Source organism: Pseudopipra pipra, chromosome 6 (genome assembly GCF_036250125.1).
Source record: "Pseudopipra pipra isolate bDixPip1 chromosome 6, bDixPip1.hap1, whole genome shotgun sequence".
Lineage (NCBI taxonomy): Eukaryota > Metazoa > Chordata > Aves > Passeriformes > Pipridae > Pseudopipra > Pseudopipra pipra.
Window position 1 is genome coordinate 14,179,335 of NC_087554.1, and position 23,811 is coordinate 14,203,145.

At 36.5% G+C, this 23,811-nt stretch overlaps 1 protein-coding gene across 15 annotated transcripts in view; it reads right to left on the reverse strand.

The window, feature by feature from the left end:
* PLEKHA7 (pleckstrin homology domain containing A7) overlaps positions 1-23,811 on the reverse strand; it is a 157,884-nt gene that overhangs the window by 25,554 nt on the left and 108,519 nt on the right. For 8 of the 15 annotated variants that reach the window (XM_064657457.1, XM_064657453.1, XM_064657451.1 and 5 more), the window contains 8 exons: positions 23,460-23,560; positions 16,461-16,639; positions 14,090-14,584; positions 8,377-8,893; positions 6,219-6,305; positions 5,719-5,838; positions 3,882-3,935; positions 308-388 (listed from right to left, as the gene is read on the reverse strand). In XM_064657457.1, coding sequence (XP_064513527.1) covers positions 308-388; positions 3,882-3,935; positions 5,719-5,838; positions 6,219-6,305; positions 8,377-8,893; positions 14,090-14,584; positions 16,461-16,639; positions 23,460-23,560 — 1,634 coding nt within the window. Of the gene's footprint in view, positions 1-307; positions 389-3,881; positions 3,936-5,718; positions 5,839-6,218; positions 6,306-8,376; positions 8,894-14,089; positions 14,585-16,460; positions 16,640-19,309; positions 19,329-23,459; positions 23,561-23,811 lie in introns of those variants that run through there. The other 7 variants (XM_064657462.1, XM_064657460.1, XM_064657465.1 and 4 more) reach the window with 5 other exon arrangements.

Here is a 23,811-nt window from a genome sequence, read left to right on the forward strand (position 1 = left end):
TTGTTAATTATCAAGCAGTGAACATGAGAACATAATGAAGATTTAGCATGCTTTCACGTTTCCAAAATTTCACAGAGGAGTCACTACTTGACACAATCGTTTTCAAAATTAAACCAAACACTGAAGTCAGCCATAATTTTGCATACAGACTCCAAAAAAGGGGGAAAAAAGGAAAAAAAAAAGGAAAGAAAAAATAATCTCACAGAAAGCACTACTGTTTACCATAAGACACCTATAAAAGCCAGAACACTGACTGCTACTTTAAAAAGCAATGGGATGAGCACATTTCAGATGCAGGCAGTCTTACATGTATACTGGATAGTAACCCTTGTGCTGAGTTCTTTAGCACTTTGTATATCATGTTGATCAGAGGTCCATTATTTTCTATCTGTTTCAAACAAAAGTTTAGTAATAGCTTGTTACAGATGTCAAGATTTAAACCCCCAAACTTTACAACTCAAAACTCCACGAGCAGCAGTAATCACATGCTCTTGTGTTACACCGATCATCAAGGTTTATGGTCTGCACCACCTGCCATGATGGAAGCTACACCTGGAATCTACCCCTACTGTCTCATATTTTTGATAGATTCTTCATGCAACAACAAGACTTTTCTACTTCTTCAAAACACACATTAAAAAAAAAAACAGGATTTGCTCAGTCTCATCCAGTTGCAGTTTCAACACACCATGGTATTTTCTGTCATGTAATATTCAGTGACACTTGCACCAAGAACTCTCTACACTGATAATTTGAGCAACCTAGTTAAAACCTCAGAGAAAAATGTTATTTCAATCACTTTTATCCCTCCTCCCATAACATATACCTGCTGTGCACTGTATTCTTCATTATCTAAGTGACAAAAGCTTGCAGAAGAAACCTCTTTCAACTGCAGAAGAAACTAAACAGCTTCAGATATTACAGCCTGACTGCAGAAGAATGAAGCAGGACCCCTGAGAGGGCTCCAGATTTGCTTCAACTGGTTGCACGATTTCTACTTAGTGACACAAATTTTCCTAGATTTCCTCATCCATATTTTGTATAACTTGTTAGGGAATGTTTGTAAAGTATTCTGACATGAGGCTGCCCATCGATCCCTCCTGTAGCCTGCCTGAACTTCATTTCATAGCCACAAAAAGGGGACACTCACTTCACCATTTGTGTCATCTTAGAAGCTTCGGGGGGAAATTGAGTTTTTTCTTTTCTTTGCTCTCCCTTTCTGCTTTTCTAATACAGGGTCTGTCCACTTTAAAGGCTGAAAAAATCCAACTGCAGAAATACAGCTGCGGAAATTTCTTTCCAAAAGAGACATAGTTATGCCATAGCATATAAATATACCATTTCTTCCATGTTCCACATGCCTCTATTTCATGGATTAAAGAAGAATACAGAGTCTTGGCAACAATTTGGGGAGAAAAAAGGCTCCTAATCTAAGGACAATATTGTTAAAAGAAACCTCCACAATGTTTTGCATCTTCAAAACTATCAATAATTTTTCCTCACGGTGTGAACAAACAGTCTTTAGACTTATTCTTTTTTTCATGTCAGAACTAACTGATATGTAAGAGAAAATTACTGACATGGATTAATATCCATCTTAGAGCATTTTTATTTCATTTATACTTACGATGTGACAATACACTATAATGTTGAAAATATAATCTTAACACAAAAATTATTTCTTATATAGTATTTTAAGACTGTTAAATAGTAAAAAAATAGGCTCAAAAACATGTGAGCCTCAACAAATCACTAAATGCTGTGTAACCAGTTACTATAATCAGTTTTAGTACTATGGCAAGCATTATGCAGTTAATTACTTAATCACAATTTACATGTTGAAAAGTAGTATTTCAAAACCCCTAAGAAAAGAAATCTTCAGAAATAAGAGATTTAGTGAAAAGAAAAAAGTTTAATTCCAGTTCCAAAATCTTCAGTCCTATTTGAAACTGTTTAATTAGCATGGGTGTGGTGAAGTCAAAAGAGAGGCTTGAACTAACAGGCTTTCTATCTAAGCCTTCATTGTCTTAAATGGATTAACTGTGAATTTGTCATACTCCACCATTACTAGAAAAATATATAATTTGCTTAGTTTCATACAGCGCACTCTTCTTTTTTCCTCTTACTGCAAAAAAAAGCACCTCTGCATCTAGTGGCAACCAACACAGAGACACCTTCTTAAGTGTCACATGGTCTTCAATCTCTCAGCAACCTGACAGGAATTTTTACATTTCCGGACCTCTACTGAAAGGAGGTCATTAAGAAATGCCCATTTTGAAAAATTACATCATTCCTATGGAAACACACTTGACATTTTGACTGTCAAAAATTTTCAAAAGGGAACCAACACTAGCATTAAGTTTCTTTTCGCTGAAGGATCAGGTGCCGCCGTACATTTCTCTTTCTGGCTGATTTCATTAGGTGCTACACAGGCACAGTGGGAGCTCCTGGGAGACCAAACAGTTCTTCATATCCCAGGTTGCAACAAATGAATCTGGACAGAATCTGCTAGAAAGTTAAAAATGCCTCCTAATAATTCTGCTAAGCATATCAAATTTTCAGAGGCTTGAACTGTGGTCACCTTAACCACGAAAACTGTCGTGTTTTATAATGGACAAAACACTGTGTTTATTAATAATTTCTCAACTTGTAGAACTTTTTAGATTGTAATTTGTCATAAAATTCAGCTGACGGTTTGGGATGCATGGTAAAGCCATGAACAAACCAAGGACAAGGCCTAAAATTAAATGTGTCTAACCAATTTTAAATTTGTATATTAATGATTCCCACAGTTTACATATTTGATAATTTAGACTATATATACCAACTATATGATAAATATTAAATCTATATATATATGATATTTTATATATATATAAAATGTATTACTAATATTTTTTGTTTATATATTTGGTTATATATTCAGCAATTAAAACATCAGATAAAATAGAAATACACATCCTCATAGGTGCAGTCAGCTCATTAGCTGCACATATGCAATACCCCATGGCATCAACTATGTACATGCAAACAATATGGAGAACAAAGTGCCAAATTTCCCTCCACCTTGATTTTCAGGAACACCATAGGATTTATATATGGTGAGACATCTTACACACCTTCGGAAGTGGCAGACTGCTTTGCTAAGCAAAATGATTACATCATTTTGGTGGGCTTTTTCCCCTTCAAAACCTGATATTAAGAAGTCTAGATTTGCTTTCAAATTACTAACCATCAAGTGCATCAGATACAGAAGTAATTTCGTTTAGACAGATGATATGATGCTCAATACATTATTTAATTTTTTCTTTAAAAGTATATCTCATAACATTACTTGGTCAGATTATGAATGGATGGATGAATGGGTGCATTTGAAATCTCTTAGTTGTAATAACACAAAAACAATGACAGGTCCTAATTAATCACCACATTTTCACAAGAGCACAAGGCATTATAAATATGGCATATTACAAAAACAAGGAAAAAGCCAGTTCAAGAATATTTAAAGAGAAAAATATTAAAAGAACACATAATTTAACTTAGAGGTGTTGACTTCATATTGGTTCTAATGCTACAGCATAGGAACATTTTGAACCTGATTTTTTATCTGATTTCCCTAAACCCACATATCATTCATCTGTAGTCCCAGTAACCCAAGTTCCTTCTACAAACTAAAGCAACTACATTTTCTGAGTTTTCACTTTAATTGTACAGTCACTCCCAAAATGACACTCAATATTCTAAGCGCGACAGTGAGGCAAAAAACACAGTTTCTGTCTCTGACTAGTAGGTGACTTGAAAATCTGCAGGTACAAAGATGATACACAAAAGAGAACTGGGTTAAAAAAAAAAAAAGGAAATATACTGCTGTAAAATCTTACCTTTAGATCCAAATACTCCAGATCCTTTTTCAACTGGATATAAGTGTCATCAGCCTTCAGATAAGTGGATAGGGAAAAAAAACAATGCAATGTATTTGAATTTTTGAAACAATTTCAGAATACTTGGATTGATTATATATAAGAAAATAGATGAAAGAGGGAACAAAATAACAGAGTAGGAAGTACATAAAAAAGCACATTTGCTCCACCAGCATATTGCTATTTACAGCTGAAAAATGGGCAAAATATTTCGCAAGAATATTACTGCCTTATACCCATCCTCCAAACACACAGATTTTTGCTTTCCACCTCTAATGAGACACAGAACTACCTCAAACAATACATTTTCAAAAGCTATACTTTCAAGAATTTCTACTGACTATTCCTTCACTGAAAAAGTTATGGTGGTGTCCTCCCTGCCTCTTTGGGGGAAGAAGAGAAGACTTGTACCTAACAATGTCAAACGTAACTAGAAGCCACCATATAACTAATCATTAGAATACTTTTGATCACAATTCATACACATTTTAAAATATTAATTCCTTTATTCATGGAAAGTATGAAATAAGTTTTGTGACTAAAATACTGAAAAATATCTCACGATTAGAGAATCTATTTTGTCTTTTAAGTAATAGCATTGAACTCAATTCTTATTTTTCCTTGGCTCAGCTGTAATTGCTATCAGTTTAATTTTATAGTTATATTGGTCTAGCATCATCTTCATTACAGTCACTTCAAGAAAAGTCATAACAAAGTTATTTCTCCTCTTTTCAAAACGGGTATTTGCAATACAGAAAAAAATAAAATTTTAACTGTTGCAAATGTGCTTTGTAGTCAGACAAAATGTCCCAAACTTCTAGAATTTTAACTGCTATTTTGACAGGACTTTATGTCCTGGGTATATTTAGCTTCAGAATAAAAGAAAAACACAACTACATTTTTTCTCAAGTTTTGAGCCAATGAGAATGTGCAGTTAAAAAAGAAAAAAAAACCTTTATGCCATAAAATCAATAGATCACACTTGCATTTCTTTAGAGGTGTTCACTTAAAATTCCTGTCCAATCAGCTTGTAAGGCTGGCTGAGGACTTGATTAGAAAGTCTGCCCATTTTTGGAGAAATCCCTGTTATTATCGCCCATCTTAGTGCAATTGTTCTGTAGGTGAGGTAAGTCGGGAAATGAAACTTCTTCAAACTCAAAAAAATTCCTTTAGCTTTGGGCCAAAGCCTTCACCAATTCGAAGGAGTCACCACATTTTATTCCCAGATGGCTCCATTTCTGAGGCTCTAACAGGAACCAGAGAGCTCTGTAAGTACATTTCTGGTTGATCTCATATTTACAAGTTTCATAACACCAGTGCAATCAAGAGCACTGTTGATGGTCCAAGATGCCCCTGAGCTTTTATGAACCAATGATCACCTGCAGAACCAACACAGTTACAAGCTCATATGAATGACAATCTGGCTGATGCATTTCAATTTGCAGGTGATGCAGCATGTGGCACAGGGAGGCAATCTCATCATGAAAGCAGCACAAAGAAATGGTTTTGCTTTAGAATGAACTTACTTAGTATTTTAACCCACATTTCTGAAGATGCAGCATTTTCAGAAATAGTGTAAGAAGGAAATAACACTTTGAAACATATGCACTGCTGCCATATAACTTAAAATGCTCACCTTTTACAGCAAAAACAGTAAGCAAAGAAAAACCACAAACAACCTGGGAACTGTAGAATACCAAAGAATGGGCAAGAAAGCACAGACTCAAGCATGCCACTAATGAAGCATTTGCAGAGTCACAAAATTCATACTGCACAGATGAGCCACGCAGCAGCTGACCTGATAGGTGGAATTAGTTGGCAAGTGCTGCAGTAATTGTGCGATTGTGTAATTTCTTATACTAGCCAACTTAGCCTGATGCCTCCTTAATCGAATGAGAAGCAATGTTAGCTCTTCGGGCTGCAGGTATTTAGACACATTGTAAAGAGGAAATTAGCAGTCTTCAGGGAGAGTAACTATAATTACATTTTTCACCTCAGTGCCCAGAAAGCAGTTACTTGACATGATTAAGCAATTATTCAATTAACTCTGCATTTGGTCAAATAAACATAATAAAAGTTGAATCCTGTAATAACAAGACATCTCACCCCTGTTCATGCTGCAAACAACAGCAAAATTCCTACAGGCTTTACTGGGAGGTGGTTAAGATTAAGCTCTCATTCGAGTTATTTATGCTTTAACCAATAAAGTTAAGATTAAAGAGTACCGAGCAGGATTTTACAACTTAACTGCAACGCTCTGAGGACACAAGAGAAAGAGTAGCTGCGCTCTCCACTTACCGACTTGCCGTGCAAACTGGGCGCGCTCACGGTGTGTGTCATGTAGCCCACGGCAGGCATGGAGCGCCGGTCCAGGTGAGTGGAGCTCTGCAAGAAGCCACAGCCAGAACTCTTAAGGATTGTGTCAAGTGACAGGTATGTTGCACTCGAGGGAACACTCAGAATGCACCTCTGCCACAGATTTTCTATTTGAATTCCCAGGGTAACATTCATGGGCCAGCCTGAACGGCGGGTGATTAAGTAAAACTTAATCATCAACTTATATAATCAACAACTTACATGATCTTTCATACACAAGTAAAACTCATGAATGAACAAATGCAAATTTAGCACCCTGGGGCAGATCAGCAGATTCTGGCAGTACGAGGTGCTTCAGCAGAACATGCAAAGTGGCTTCCAGCAAATAAAAAAAATTATTCATAAAGTTCCCCCCACAATGTTTCCCAGAAAAAGGCTGGTTGGCTTATGCCCTCCAACAGTAGGCTTGTACTCCACACCGTAACAACTGTGAATGTTCTCTTTTAGCCAGGGAACACTAAGCTACTGACATGACTGACACCTTGTGGCAATGGCTTCCATTAATACCAAGGGGTTTTTTAATAATCATATTTGATCTGCCCCTCTCTGTTTATAAAATGAAAACCTACTGCACACCCATCCTTTCATCTTTCTCTTAAAGTCAAAATTTATGGCTTTCTTCAAGACAGACTAAATGTCTCTTGATTTATCTTTATTCCTGTCTCTGAACTTCACTGAATGCTGTTTTGTTTTGCCTTCCCCCCCTTTTTCTTTTTTAAGTGTAATTGGATGGAATTTAATAAGCCATTACAGGGAGTGTGGAGTGTCATAGATTTCTGCAGAAGTACAGATTTAAATGTAAAAGGATGCTGTGTGCTTACATATGAAAACATAAGCCTTTTTCTCTAGAAACTTTCACAGAAGTTCCACAGAGAAGTTTTAATTATGAGGAAAACCATGTTTCCCTATAATGGTAAAGTCAGGATGCCATAAAAAGAGCTTTATTTTATGAGTAAAATTCCTGCAGCTACATTGCACAGGAAGGGAAAAGACTGTTGTACATGCCTTCGTAAGGGATGTAATGCTCCTTCCATTTACACATGGAGAAACCAATGTGTGGTAGAATATAATCAGGCGTTAAAAAAATATTAATTTCCAGTGCTGCACATCACCAGACTATTTAATCCTCTGACAGAATATTATAAACCTATAAATGCTGAAAGACGCCCAACAGCTACACCACATATACACTTGGAAAAAACCTAAACTGTGCACAAAGCTGCAGCCTGAAGTCCTGAATCCACACCGGGTATCTGAATTTACAAGTCTCTTTCTTTGCAAATACTTTCCCCACCAGAGTCCACGGCTGAGGTCAGAGAATTAGGTGAATACAGAGGCTTTCACCACCAATTATTCCAGTGTAAGAGCTACCAAGACAAGTCAATCCTTCATTGATTCAATCATGAATTTCCCCAAATTCCTTAGGCAAGGAGAGCCATGTGCAGTACCGAATAGGGAAACTTCTGTCACCTCTGGATAAGAGGGTACAAGAGTCCCAACAAAAAAAGAAGGAGAAGGTTGAAGTTTCAGACCAGCACTATTTGATTTTGGTTAGCCCACTGATAAAGACTCTGCAACGGACCTAAACTACCAAATGCATGAAAAATAACTGTGTTTTTTTCCATAACTAAAAACTGAATCAGCTGCAAGAGTAACTACAATAGCTAAACACATAGAGAAAGCAGGCATGGCAAACACTTAAAGCTATAAGCATAAATAAATAATCAGGGAAGAGTTCATCCTGCTGAGTTTTATATTCTTGCCTACCTACTCTATATATTAAAATACTACCATTTGTGTATTCTGTATATCCAAACATATGCCTTTGAGTTTCTGAATAAAAATATTCCAAACCAATGTGATGTGCCACCAATTTCCCTTTCCTAACTGACAAAAATTAATAAATGTGAAATGATCAGAATGATAAGAGCTTGATGAGAAAATTATTCATTGTATTAACTTTTACAACTTACATGATCTTTCATACACAAGGAAGGATGCAATGAAACATAACTAAATAAATTATCCATGTGTGACGCCACATGAAGAATAGTTTGAAATCAGTTATATGCATACAAACCTTTGCAGCATGATTTCGTATCTTCCTGGGTGATCCAGCAAAAGGAACGTCTACAGTCTGTCTCTCATCAGATGGTTTAACTGTAAGCCTTTCTGCAGGAGTATGTGGTCTCCTTGGGAGAAAGTTTTTTGGAGGTCCAGGTGGAGGAATATCAGATGGAGAGGGTGGAACAGATATTGATCGTGGAACATCTAATGAACTTTTTGACTTACCACGATCAATAAAGTCTGAAGAACTTACATAAAGCGGGGCAGTGGGGCTGCCGTGTTTAAATTGCTGCCTCTGCTGCCACTCATACAGCTGCCAAACAGTTCCATCCTTATTTGCTTTCCTTTCCTCCTGGGACATCTTCAAGTGGCTAACACGATCTTGTGCATATTTGTAGTCACTCGGCAGATTGCGGTTTGGTGGTGGTGAGCTCCCTGAAGGCTGCCTGGTATTCTTTGGCAAAGTGTGATAGTTTTCAGGAAAAGGAGGATTGGGACCCTGACGTGGAAGAGTCTGATCAGAAGTGAGGCTGCAAAGAGAAAGGAAGAAAAGCGTAAATTTTAGCATACATTGATGAGCGGGAGTGACTGATAAAAAAGAATCTCTAATGACATAAGCATAGGAGCTATGAGACATAAAATACAACAGTAATTTTAAAACAATTTACAGAAATATTATCAAAGTAATACTGATGAAATCTACTGCACAAAAATCTTACACTGTATAAATACAGACTTTTAATCTAGTGTCTAACCTAGGATGAACTACTAGCAATAAACTTAAGGGAGGGCAGCATTTCCTTAGACTAAAAAGAAAGTCAAGAACATGAAGAAAGGAATTATTGTTATGTTTAAAGAGTAAATCCATAAATTAAAATAGTCCTTTTCACCGAAAGCCTGTTCACCACTAGGTGGTGCAGTTTACGAAAACAAATGTACGCTCATTAAAAAAAAAATATCTTGAAGTGCAAGAAGAAATCTCACCAGTCACAGAATAGCTCAGATAATTTCTGTTCATATGAATGAAGCAAAAAAAGGCAAGAAACTGCTCAAAGTCCCCAGGTCTGTATGATTTATTTTCACCTAATGCTACTGGTTCTACTGTTTTATCAACACAAGGCTTTTTACAACAAGCCAAAGATAAACTGGAATATAAAAAGAGCTGTAATGATCCTGGCTTTAGTACTGCATCCATAATGTACTAAAACTGTAGAAGCTAAACATTTTAGCAGGTAAAGAGTTAAGACAGAACTGGCAAAAGCTTTGACAAACTGTAGTTAGCTCCCCCCTACTTTGAAGTCAAAATCTTTCCATAGCCTCATGCATATGAATCTGCCTCTGTCTGATTTCTGATTCTCCAGTCAAACATCTGGGGCTTTTGTACTTGCAGTCATTCGCCCATGGATTCAGAATCTCCAACCAGAAAACCATTCTGCTAGACTTGCTACAGAGCACCATTACAAAAACTAAACAAAAACAACCAAAAAACCACAACTTAAGAAACTCATGAGCGTGTTCACCATTCCACTCAATAAACTCCACTCTGCATGAGAGGGAACCCTCATGGTTTGGAAAATGCAAGAATTCCATATGAAAGAAAGGGCAGGATGGAAAAGAACAGTCTTTCTTCAGCATCCAAGAACAACAGAAGCAGGGGAGAAAGAATTGCTACCAATAACTGCTGCTCAGTAGTTGCTTCTGTCTCCTCTTACTTGCAGGATTTGGCACTGTCAGGCTGTCTTGAAATATGGATGCTCTTGAGAGGATACATAATTCCTCGTGCCAGAAAGCAGAGTAACTGCCCTGCACTGCATGGAGGATTACAAACCTGTAAAAGCCCCACTCTCTTATACCACAGAACCTTGACGTTACCTCAAATTTCAAGGTTAAAGCAGGCAGGTAGTATGAAGAAAGGCAACTCAAAGATCAGCATAAAGTGGTCACGTAACCTCTTTTAATTGCCTAATTCACTGCATCACATGTACTTTGTATGTTTTGTACTTTGCTGCCCATTTTTTTCACAGGAAAATCACATGGTAGAAAGTTGGTAGAAATCCTCTGTTCTCTAGATAAGAATAAGAACTGAGAAAGCTTGGAGTGGATAATGTTTTGAAATGACATCTGAGGAAAGCATGAAGCTTGGAGAGATCCCTTTGGTGATTTCTCTGCAGAAAAACAGGGAAAGGGGTTTGAACACTCCCATACTCCAACCTAGTGGAGACCTCATGAAGGCATAAGCAAACTGTTGAATGTTGCAAACCATCTGTGTGTGGTTATTTTCTAATTAGACATTAAAGGGTAAAGTATTGAGATCAGGATCAGCTGGAATTAATGGTAGTCAGTGCAGTCACCAGGGGTAGCAGCTTTAGGAGCAAAACCAGCCTGAAAACAAAGACTCCATGAGCTTTGTTGGGGGCCAGGGGAATCATGCCTTTCTTCTAGAGAAGAATGAATTTGTCTGATAGGAGCAGCTGGGAAGAGCTAGATTCATGCAATACTTCAGCTAGCTAGGCAAAAGAAGAAAGCTGCATGTGCATTACAGAGAAAGTCATAAAGTCATGTTCAGACTAAATGCCTACATACAAGCAGGCTGTGTTTTAAGAGTATATGAAGTAGGGACAAACCTCAAACTGAGATGACAAGCTTTGACCCGGTGGCATCTCTATCACACAAGGTTTCAGTCCCTTAGAAATAACTTGCATTATACAAAAATAGGCACTAATTAATTGCTAGAAAAAGAACCATGTCCCAAATGACTCAAATTAGTCCACAATGGATTATGGACAATTGCTTTCTCAGGGATTAAGAGTAAAAATCAGCAAATGCAGCTGTTCTTGAGAATCTCCCTCTCTTGAATGATGAGATATAAAGAATATAAAAAAGAAAGTAGACACTGAAGAGTGAATAAATGGCCCGATGCCATATTATATGATTATTGGCCACAAAAATCATTTGGGGTCTGCAATGGAAAGCAACCACACAGAAGATACTGTAAAAAGAGATGATAAATGTTGAAAAGAAAACAAGTACTATTATTAGAAACACTATAGCCATTCATGGAAATGCACAGAAGCTAACAAAGACAAGTAATGTTTCTTCCTTACGCAAATCAGGAAGGAACAGAAAGTTCTGCACAACAAGAAATGTTTTAACGCTGTATTTGGAAGGAAAGAAATGTCTTAACATGACTGCATTTAGTTGGGGAATATTAAGCTTCACCAGGTTTAAATATTTTTTTAAGTGCAAATAAACTGCTGGAAATAGCAAATACTTCACTATTACGCAGTGACTGTGTCTATGCAGGCACTGGAACCAGATCAAAACCTAATAATTTCTGAGCAGCTGCCGTTTGATGGTCCTGACCTTTAAGCACTTAAAACCAAAATCTCCTGAAAGCCTCCTTTCAAACCTTCTTCCAATTCTCAAGATCTCTCTCAAAGGCTAGCATGAACCTTACCAAAGCAGGTATTCCCATCTGCTGAGAACAGAGTGGGATTAGATGACTACACTGAATGTCACTGTAGCGCAGCAGAGAGTTCACTAAGAGACAGCTGAAGTGACAGCTAACATTTACAACTTAGCAAACAGTTCTGAGTGCTTTATAAAAAGGGGAAGCAAAACATCGAGTTGAAAGATATCAAGATCTTTATTAAAGGTGCAATTCCTGCAAATAATTCTATGAACAAATGCTGTATTTGTGTGAAGGCTCTAGCTGAAAGAGTTCTTTCTCATCATAACAAACTTGCTGGCAAGCATTTCATCTGTATACACCTGAGCCAGGACACAGATAAAACTGTACTCATTCTGTGTTCAAAAATTATCCAGGCTTTGGAAGACTCAGAGTTCTTTATTTGTAACATTTCAGCTAGAACAAGAATCAACATGAAGCATTAAGAAATTAAGTGATCCACTAATATTTACTAAAATCAAAATGGAATGTCAATCAAATTATCATCTCTAGCTTGAATTTTATATCCTGTAATCAAAAAGATATTTGACAACTAACATGCAGCTTCTATCTGCCAGTTGACTACACTGCAACAACCTGAGCAGGCTGAGAGAAGGTGCCGCTTAAAAGATCTATCAATCTTCAGGAGGGTAACGTGCAATTTATTCTGCAAACAGAAAATATAATGCCATCTGGAGGGAGAGACAAAGGAAACAGGTCAACTGAGCTAAAATAGAACATTTTTAGAGAGAGAGAGAGATGCATATATATATAAATTTAGTTTCACTGAATACTTAGCAGCTCCAGCTGAGGTAGCTGGCTTTATCTAGAAAAAAACCTGGCTCCTGCAATACCACTATCTTCACACTACACCTGATACATGCCTAAAGTTAATTTACTGGAAAGACTAATTTGGAAGCAAACAATACTTAGCTATCAGTCAAGCCTCTTACTGCCAATACTTCTGATGTAAACACCAACAGAAGTTTTTCTAAACATTAGCTAATTAGATCAATAGTTTTCTGTATTATTTCAGACAAATACATCTATGTGTGTAATAAGAACTAACTTACCAAGTATCTTTCTTCATTAAAGTCATATTCTTTTGGGAAGCACTGATTATATCCAAGTCAAAAAGATGCAAGTTAATTGACTCTAGAAGTCTAGCAGAATGCTAAATAATATCAAAAAGTAAGAAAGCTTCTTCAAGGGCAATTCCAAAAATAAAAGAGTAGAAGAATGGACTTCCATATAAAATTAGCAAGCCTTAAATTTCTTACTGGCTCTAAAGTGACAAACATTAGCTTCAATAAGCATTAAAAAAATGTCCAAAATGTTTTCCTCCTCCTAAAAACCACATGCCAATGTCTCTTATTTCTGTATATTCTAACTAGATTTTAGCAAATTTATAAAACACTGATTCAGTAGATTAAGCATATTTGAAAAATCCTCACAAGGAGCATCAAGCCCAACTGTCTTTCCTGCCCCTTGAGACAAGGTGACATTCTGAACAAATGCATATATACATCACTTCATTTTTTCAGCTGGTACTTAATCCGACTGCACACTTCAAAAGTAAAGCAATTATGGGATTTTCAAACTACAAAAGCATTCCAGTGTGCATTCCTTCTATTGGTGCAAATTATGTAATTTTCAGGGACTGAAAAGGGAAAAGAGAATCCTGGAGACCATGGGAACATCCTAGGACCTCTGCATTAACTAAATGAATATATGGAGACCTTTCAACATGGGATGCACACACTGTGACTTCGAGTGCAGTGATCTGATATAGAGAAGTGAATGGATGTTTGGAACAGGAACAGAAGGGAGAAGAAAAGCAATCAGCATTCTTTACTTTTAAGTGGAAAACAAACAATTATCTATCATTTATATTGTGCAGTTGTTTATGAATAAGAAGTAACTGAGAGCTGCACTTCACTTTCCGGCTCTTCAAAATTTAAGCAAATTTTAAGAAGTTTTAAGTATCCACAGTGATTAAAAACAGTAAAAAAAACCCAGCACGCTAATCTCACTTATTCTGTTTGCAATACTGTGACAACATTAAAGAGACTTGATTAGCCAATCCCATATTGACTTTCCCATGAGATAAACGCCTGAAAATTACCATTCTGCACCGAAGGAGAAAGTAAGTTTTCTTATATATTGTCTCTGTAAAGTATCATTCTGATTTGCACCAAAGATATTACTAACACATATTTTCCTTTAGCTTAAGAAAATGCCAGTTGGCAATCTATTTAAAGATGGGCCTATTACTAACCTTTTTGTATCTCCTTTTTGGACTTTTACCCAGTGTTCCACTTGAGCCATGTTACTTTTTCTTTGAAACTGCTTATCTGGATTTGCTCTGGGAACAAACCCTCTTTTATATGAGCCAGTACCATTCTGCTCCACTAGGCCAGCACTCACACTTAATGAACTAGGAAGGGTTCCATTCTTCTCAGCTGGCTGAGGTTGAGCTACTTGGGACCACGATGCCTTCGATGCATTCGTTAAGTCTGGAAATAATGAATCAGCTTCTGTTAACACGTTCTTGGCCTTTCCCTTTTTAGTTTCCAGAGTTCCTTTTCTGTGAATATAACGCTCCTCCTCCTCCTTTTCTCTTCTTATCTCTTCACGCTTATCATATCCAAGCATTTCAGCTGATTTTGGGTAACTTTCTTTTCTATCTGTAATCTCTCCCTTCACACACTCTTTACTGGCATCCACATGATTCACTTGGGGAACAGCTTGCTGATCCACTTTTTCAGTTTCTCTGAAAAGAAAATACATGTCAGTAATGAACACTGTGTAATTGTGAAAAGTTGATGTGGTCTCATTACTTTTTCAGAAAGAATACTCACATAAGTATTCTGCAGGCTGTGATATAACTGACATGTTAAGATAGATATGTTCAGCAAAACTCAGTTGTTATCCCAGTTAGACAAAAGTTACCTTTACAGTGTTGTCAAGGAGGCAGAAATTACTTATACGCGTCTGTAAAAATGACTGAAAATATTAATTTTGTCAAAAAAAGTGTTCAACTTGTGTAATATTATGTACAAAAAGATATAAAAGAGAAAGTCTTCCTATCCTAGGAAATTCTGAAAGCCAAAAAAACCAAAACCAAACTGCCAACTGCTCACTGCAAAGTAAAAAAAAGTCTCTTTGTATCTTCGTAGATGCTTTAAGGACTAGTCATTTCTGGCCAAGAGAACAGAGCAATATCTACATTTGAGTCAATACTATTGTCCAGGGAATTTCTATAGGAGGGCTATTTCTGAAACAAACAAACAAAAAAACAAATTTAAAAATGTCCATTGCTCCTAACACATGCTGCAGCGCACACTAGTTTACTTATTTACCTTATTGCCTAAATATTTCAAAAAGTCCACACTAGAAATCTTGATACTAAACTTCGAACACGCTATAAAATGTCTAAGGATCCTAAAAGTTTCATGTTGCTTTTGACACCTAGCATACTTAATTTGCAATTTTCTTCATCTCCTTATAGCAATAACCTTCTTGACAACATTTTTTTCTCTCCCAATTCAATGGGATATCATTGATCTCAGAGTAGCACCTCATCTTGTCTGAAATTAAGTTCAGCTTCTTTATGGAAGGTAAATTCTGAGTAACACAATTGTTTTCTCTTCAGTCTACTTAGAAATGAATAGTCTACTTAGGAGGAAGGACACTGGATCAATACTTCTAATGTGCCCAATTCCCCAGTGTTTCTTTTAATTATTCCTTATAAAGATGATAAAGAAAAATCCAGGTACCAGGTTATATGTTACTTGAAATTTAAATGAAATCCAGATAGTCTTAATATGAGATGCAAAGCTCTGAAAGAGATGTTGATCCTTTGCTTATATATGACTGGCCAAAAGAAAGCAGTAGTGCGAGATACTCTGAGAAACTGCACGTGACATTTTAATCCTCACAGCCCCAGTGGTTAAAAGCAGGGTTGTCTCACAGTACAGTCTTCTTTCACATGCAGTTGTAGGGAAAGAACCACATTCCAAAGTCAAAACATCAAGAAAGCTACATCAATTTCAAGAAAAGGAAAAACCTGGAAATACATTTTGGCACAGATGAATTTGTTCATTAGTTCATAACTGCATAAATTAGTTATTATTATAAATTAATATCCATTAACTCTCTGTACTTATGATTTACCCACCTTTAACATCCTTTCCCCCCTTAACAGCACTTTAATCCTAGTTCTAAATGCTCATTTGAAACAAGTCATTAGACTTCTGTCTTTCCTCTTTTACTTCTCTCTCCTAAAGCATGTCAATTGGCTCTCACAGGTGTAGGAATCTGCTCACAGAAACTGTAACTTTTTAATTGCAATTCCTTAAAGTATTATATATATATAAAAAAATTAATCCATGTCATTAAATGTAAGCACACAATTTGATGTACACACGAATACTGAACACCAGGTTTTCCTAATTAATATCAGTGAACTGATTTGCAACAGAATGTGAATGAAAAATAACTATTTTTTTAAAATGGGAATGAGTTTCATCCACATATTTACAAATGACACTCTCGGAAATCACCGTGATTTCCAAGATATAAATCAAATGTGATTTATATAACACATATTTAATTTAAAAAGCCAACAGCTTCTGTAGGGAACTTGCCTCTTCAGTGAAGAGCGTGTTTGCATAAGAGCAGCTTGGTTCATAGCCCGGATCCAGCCATTCATATCCTCCTGGGTATCAGCACTGAAGTAGTATGTCCTCATCCCTGAATGCTCTGCCTGAGAGCCAATAACAGAATTCTTATTATAAATATATGCCCGCATACCTGTATGCACAGCCTGGGAGGAAAAAAAAAAAAAAAAAAGAAATAAAAATCAGAACAGCTCTTTCATTTTTTCCCCCCACTAAAAAATTTACTGAAAAAAAACCCCTTCCAGATTCTGTGACTGCTGATTGAATCTTGGGTAAATTATCACACTGCCAAAATGGGCTGTAGTGCAGTGAACTCAGATGGCAGTTCAATTTTCACTGAAATTCCTCTGCCTCCTTCTAGAACTATTAAGCTGAAAGTACAGTGCTTCTGTTTTTCATAGTAGGAAATTTCAGCTTTTCATTTTCTTTTAATTGATGCATTTCATTTGTAATAAATACTATACTAAACAAATCTAAGAAATCCTCGATGAGACATGCATAAGCAAGTCAATTTTCCCAGCTCATTTAATAAAGCAATTTATTCAGACAAAACACAGACAAAATTTCAAGCAATTAAACTGCTTATTTAAGAATTGATTATAATGCCTGTTAAGATCTTTTGGTTACAGCGTGCACTTAACATATATTAGCTGCAAAATCACAAGACTTACTGATAAAGTTAGTAATCCTGATGGAACTATCACAGCATATAATATACTGACAAGTATCTTTGCACACCAAAATACTCCATGAAATTCCACTGCAAACCAGAGGTATTTTGCAATTCCTCCATAAATATGTTCAATATTCAAATGTATTCAACATGGAATGTCTTCATAACTCTAGGCTAGTTGAATTTAATAAAATCTCACCCACATTTGTATTAGTGATAGTATAGATATTACTAAGTCATACCAGTCCTGAAACACTTACTATATTTCCTCAAAGTTATTTTACAGATGTGCTTCAGATTAGTAGGGAGAGATTCATCTCCTTACTTTCCAAAAAAACTGAAGATAGTATATGCTGCTTCAAAGCTCTTTTATGATATTAAAATGAAATCAGTAATTTAAACTCCATTTTATAAAACTATATCTGCTATCACGCACAAAAATTAATAGCATGAAACGCTGCTGAGACAGGGTTTTTTTAAAAAGAAAAAAATTATATCAACGTTTTAATTTGGCCACATCTTCTTTTAGAGGTTAAATGTATTTTGCAAACCTTCCCTAAACAATTGGTCTCTTTATATTGATGAAAACTTCTTCCCATCATTATTCCAAATTAAATAAAAAACCACTCTACAATCATAGATGGCTTCAGAAACACAACAGTTTTGACAAAACCCAGGCTATTTAATCCAGTGCAGCCCTCCCTAAACATTATAATTTCAGTTGTTTACCCTGAATTTCCAAAATTACCATACTCTTAGAGACTTGTATCAACAATTTCAAAGAGCAAAATACGTGCTAGCTAATAGAGTGCTTTCAAATTCTGTGGAAAACTTCCTCCCTTTCTATTGCAGCCTGTTCTCCCAAACGTGTGAAAGGTGTCCTTTCCCTTCTGTGCCCCAAGCAAGGAAGCCTGAGTTTGCTTTGAAAAGTGGAGACAAGCAGAACAGTCAGCTACAAAAAGAAGGAGCAGAAGAAGGAAGAGGAAGAAAAGGTTGCATAAAGAAGTCCAAGACTCTCTCCTGCCTGAAAGAGTCTCTGCTTCCCAACAGCATTGGCCAGTAAGGGAATACAAGGTGATTTCTCCTCCATTCCCACAATTAGCTACCTACCTTAATACAGGAAAACAAGACCTCCATACATTAAATAGCAGCTCTGATCAATCACATATTTAAGAATTGAAAGACTTTGTTCATGTTTGCCTGGTTCAGTTCTTTGGGTTTTCTTTGTTGTTATTGAGGGTTGTCTTTTTTTTTTTTTTTTGGCCATTTTGACTGCACTAAAATGCTCAAAGCAAATCTGATATGAATATTAATTCATTTCAATTTATGTTTAGTGTCCAGTGTATGAAGAGACAAAAACTAGCAGCTTCAGATATAAAGGAAAACGGTGATTTTAATGCGAGACTTTAGGACTACATTGCTCCTTCAGAGATCCCGTTGAGCCCATAGAAGGTGTTAAAATTCAGAAGTGAAGTGACTCCTGCAGAAAACCAGACTACATATGCCCCACTGCAGATGGTGCAGTACGACCCAACCATTCACTGGTTATACACTTGCTTATAAGAAACAAAAGCTTGGGTAACTATCAGCAGCAACTGTGTAGCACATCAAGAAATGGATTTAACAGCTATCTTAACTGACCTGTACATCCCAATCAGCATAACCCACCTGCACTTTAGGTTCTCTTTCAGCTGTGCATGCTGAACACAGCTGAAAGCACTGCCTAAGAGGCTCTAGGTGAAAACGGTATAAAAATGCAAACTGTGTTGCACCATTCTCCCTTGAGACTGGAGCTATCACAGCCATAAACATTCACAGCTTCAGAAGGGATAATAGAGACGGTGTGCAATAATTAACAAACACAACATTCTGAAGTTTGTAATATAAAACACTGGTTAAAGAAAGATTTAAATTTATTTCAGTTATTTATTAGTAGCATATCTTATATGCAAGAAAGCACTTTGTGCCAGTGGCCTGTAGCTGCAACTGCTAGCAGACAGAAGCCAGCAGGTTTTTTGGTTTGGGTTTGTTTTTTTTTAAAGCAAAAGCCATTAGGATGACTACAGCATACTAAAAAGCCTAAAACACAGCACATGCGCACATGTACGCCACACACACAACAGGGAAAAAATAATATTGGTACCTATTCATGCATTCAGATGCCTTAATGTAGATACACTGAGAAGAAAAGCAGTCTCTCTCCCATAGTGCACAGTAGGAGAAATGGACAGTAAACCCCAAGAGCATATCAACAGGACAAGACAAGGACAAAAAGTTAAACAAGTTAAAATCAGTAAAAGATTCATGTTTCAAAGACAATACTTAACAAAAGACTATACTAAAAGTAACTAATGCCTACAGCATTAGTCCACTTGTTCAAAATTCCTAGGAGAGAATAAGCCAACATTCATAGGACAAATGGATGGGGAAGGGAATAGTTTTCTAATAACTGTAAACTTTCAAAATCAGTTCTCTCAATAAGCTACAATGTACAGTTTGATATTTATGAACCATTTATGAGTAAAAATTGAAATAATACTCCGACCCTTCGCTACGAACTCAACAACAGCACACTACAATCTAACTCATCTTTCACCCTCAAATAATATCGAGCTTTTTAAGGACTTGTAGAAACTTGAACACTCCCCTCTTCCAGATTTTAAAATAGCACTCCTCAAATCTATAGCCCTTGGCACTTCTTCACCTGACTCCCCACACTGGGAGAAGTTCTATAAGCAATATGGGAGCCTAAGGAAGCAACACTGATTCAGAGAACATAAAGGAACAAACTGTGTCAATTTTCTTTTTTTTTTCTTTTCTTTTTTTTTTTTTTTTAGGAAAATCACTGAGAAGATATGAAGTTTGCTCTGGTCCCAGCAGGTCTAAGCAATGAACAAATACTTCCATTAGTAAGACCTAGAGTATCAATAATAAAGAGATGGGTTTTTTTAAACCCAAGCTGCAGTAGCCTCCTTTGGATGTAATGATTTGGCCTGGCTTCCAAGGCTCTGAATGTTCTCATGCTGAAAAGGTGAACCTCTGAAAAAATGTTAAAAGTAGTATAGAAATAAAAAGTTGTAACACGTGTCTCCAACGCTACTTCCTACCTCGTACAGGAACACCAGAACATTCTTCACTGACTTTATTTGGTACCAAGATATGCACCTAAATACAAATATATATTTGCATACACTGTCTTTGCATGAAGTTTTCCTGTTTTCTTTACAGCTAACTCCGGTAGGCCTTCCAAATTTCTCAATTTTTAATACTGTCAGATTCATATAAATATGTTTACTTTCAGTAGTCTCTCTTATATTTTAACACATATAGACCAATTAAAAATAATTTTCATTATTGAGGACAAGGCTTCTAAAGGGACTGTGATGACATAAACGTTCATAAACTGATACTATTCATGTTTAAAATTGATCTATTACTAAAACATACACTCAATTCTCGGTTAATCACAAGGAGTATTTCCAGGTATATATTAATGTTATGTAAGCCTTTTCACATTATAAATCTAAACACTGGATTTGTGCTCACTTACATTTGTATCAACAAAAAAAATTACTGTACTTTAAAATACAGCAGTCAGATTAATTAAATATCTTTAGGACATTAGCTACCGACTAAATATGCAGTAAGAACCCTGAGTTCTAAGCTGTCATATAGCTTAGTGACAGTAGCTTACAGCTAGTCACAGCACTTGGCTTGGGCCAAATAAACAATGTGAAAAAATTGTGAAGACAGAGACTTAAAAGCAGAGTTTCTAAACAAAATAATTTAACACACATACTGCTACACTTCAAAGTAGGGGTCTGATTGCATTTGAAAAGCCTGTACCCAGTTCTGCAGGCCTATGATTGTTAAACACCCAAAGAGACACAAGAGCTTAAAGCTGGGCCTCAGGAGGTGATGAATGGAAAAGGATTTTGAGAACTCCTGCGGTGCACATTTTAAATTATCAGGGTTTAACATACATGCCCTACTGAGCATGTATTTTACAAACCTCCAAACCAAATCATGTGCAAAAAGCATCCATGTATTTGCTACATGAATTTCCTTCCTCTAGTTTTGCAAACAAAAATGTTGATTTTTTTTTCCTACAGTTTTACTGTTTCCCTTGCTTCAAAACTCACTGCCACTTAAAACAGCCACTTAAAATGGGAGCCAATACCTCCACTGTAACAGAAGATTTACAACAACCTGAATAAAGGACAAGACAAATGTAAAAAGTGACATGGCACATTCTCCCACTCATTCAGGTCTTAAATGCAAAAAAAGTCTTATCTTTATTTTGGGCTTAATCTGCTTGTGTGTTCTATTCCTGGCTGCACTACACTGCGAGACAGAATGTCCGTCTACGCTCTGGATATCAAAGGGTACTGAGGAGATTAGATAAAGGTAATGGCTGGTGAGTGGGTGAGTGATGGAATGCCAGGACGGTCGTGCTCCTGCTGCTGTGCACCCACAGCCGACTCCGTGTCCACGGAACGTCAGTGTTGGACAGGGTCCATACAAACAGGAATCTTACAAAATCCTCCTACCGGCCTATGAGTTCGTTCTAAATTAAATAAAACCCCAGCATCAAGCCTGCAGTCAATCATCAAACACCTAAAGCAGAGTTAAAATTGGGCCGATAAACTAATACATGAAATGTTGAGGGGTTTTTTATAGAGATTCCTAGCATAAACTTTCTTTTGCTATCAACACCCTATTTCTATCTATATCAACCTTTTAGTAACGAGCCTCTGTTGAAAGTCTCAGGTTACAGGCTCATGCTGATTTTCAGAAAAAGACTCAGATTAAAGACCTGGTAGAGCTCATATAGGTATGATATCCTAAAAGGAACAGGAGAAGTCTGTATTTGCTTCTGAAAATGTTTAACCATGATCACACACCATGGATTCTGCTCCATGGGAAAGGAGAGCCACAACCTGGCCTGTGGTGACTGAAGAGCGTGTGTGTAAACACCGTTTCAATAAAATAAAAAGCAGGGAAGCCTAGAAGAGTATATTGAGTTCTCCTCTTTCAGTATACATTTCTTGCTAGGAAAAGGCTCTAGAAGAGGAAGGCTTTATGAATCACACTCAGAAAATACTGGAGTGGAATGTTTCTCTTAAACAAAGGTTTCTTTGTAGCATATCCTGCTATCTCATGCTCAATGCATTTGAAAAAGTACAATAAATATTTCCACAAAGTGCACTCAGTGTTTTTAAACATATTTCCCAAGTTAATATTTGTTTAATAAATTTCAAACCATTATCCACTTGAACGCAGAACCAAAAATAATAAGAGGTAGTCTCAATTTTAAAACACACCCAAAAAATTAAAATGCAAGGGAAAATATACTCTGAGCAGATGTTCTTCATAATTTCAGCACAGAAAATATTTAAACAGAGAGTTTCCTTCTAGACCTCCTAAAGTATGCCTGATCAAAACCTGGTTTGTAAATTATTTTTTTAAAGTACACAGCTCATTTGCTTGACAGAAAAACCAGTTCTGCCCAAATATTGCTAGACTTTAAATCTGCCACAGGCACATAAAGTTTTCAAACTCTGCCTCAGTGGTGCAGCTCAGACAGTCACTTAGAGTCAGGTTTTTACACTGCCAAGAAGAAATATATGGTTTATTTCATATTTGTGGGCTTTTATAATGAAGACTAGAAGTGTAAATTATACAATTACATTTTTTTAGAAAAGGAAAAATACACAAAACCAACTTCAGACTATATCAAATGAGAGTACTTTTTCCTTTAAAAAGTCCATGCCACTTAGGATGTCTGTAGCTTCCTCCCAAAAAAGGAGAGAAAAATTGGTTACTCTTTTTCCCTTTGAAATCAGGAAAAGAAACACCAAGAGCTACAGTATTGTCATTTTCCAACTGTGAGAACTAAGCTATTTCTTTTATTTATAAAAAACCACAACAAAGCCAAACAGACATCAGTCCATTATGAGATCAAGTACTCTATAAATAAGAAAAGCTTTCTTTCAATTTGTAGACAGTACTGGAACAACTTATTGATACTAATTTCTGATTTTAGAAACAGGATCTTTACTCACAGACACTTCATTAAGCTCTAAAGAGACTTACAAAGTAACAGACATGAACGTCAATTCATAAGCAACAAAAAAGTGCTATGTCACATTTTGACAGGCAGCCAATAAACCTGTCTACTTTTAAAAAACAATAATAAACAGATTAGGAAAACAGATGATGTTTCTGTTTACAGAAGCAGCATTTCTAATGCAAATAAACTATGATTGGTTAATAAGGCTTGTAAACTGTACCTTAAAAGAAAACTTGCGATTTATACGATCTTCAGGTCCAACTGGAGATATGACATAACTAGGCAAGGGTATGCTCCCCAGAACAGATTCTTCTCTGCTGTCTGTTGAAGGAAAAAAATAGAATTGAATTCCCTGCACTATTCAGTGGGCTAACAACACATTCTCCTTTATGGGCACACAGACAACAGTCGTTCAGTAGAAAGAAGAGCGGTTCAGACTGGATATAAGGAAAATAATTTTCCCCATGAGGACAGAGCAGCAAGGGAACAGGTCAACCAGGATGGCTGTGCTATCTCCATCCTTGGAGGTTTTCAAGGCCTGACTAGATTAAGCCCTGAGCAACCTGGGCTGA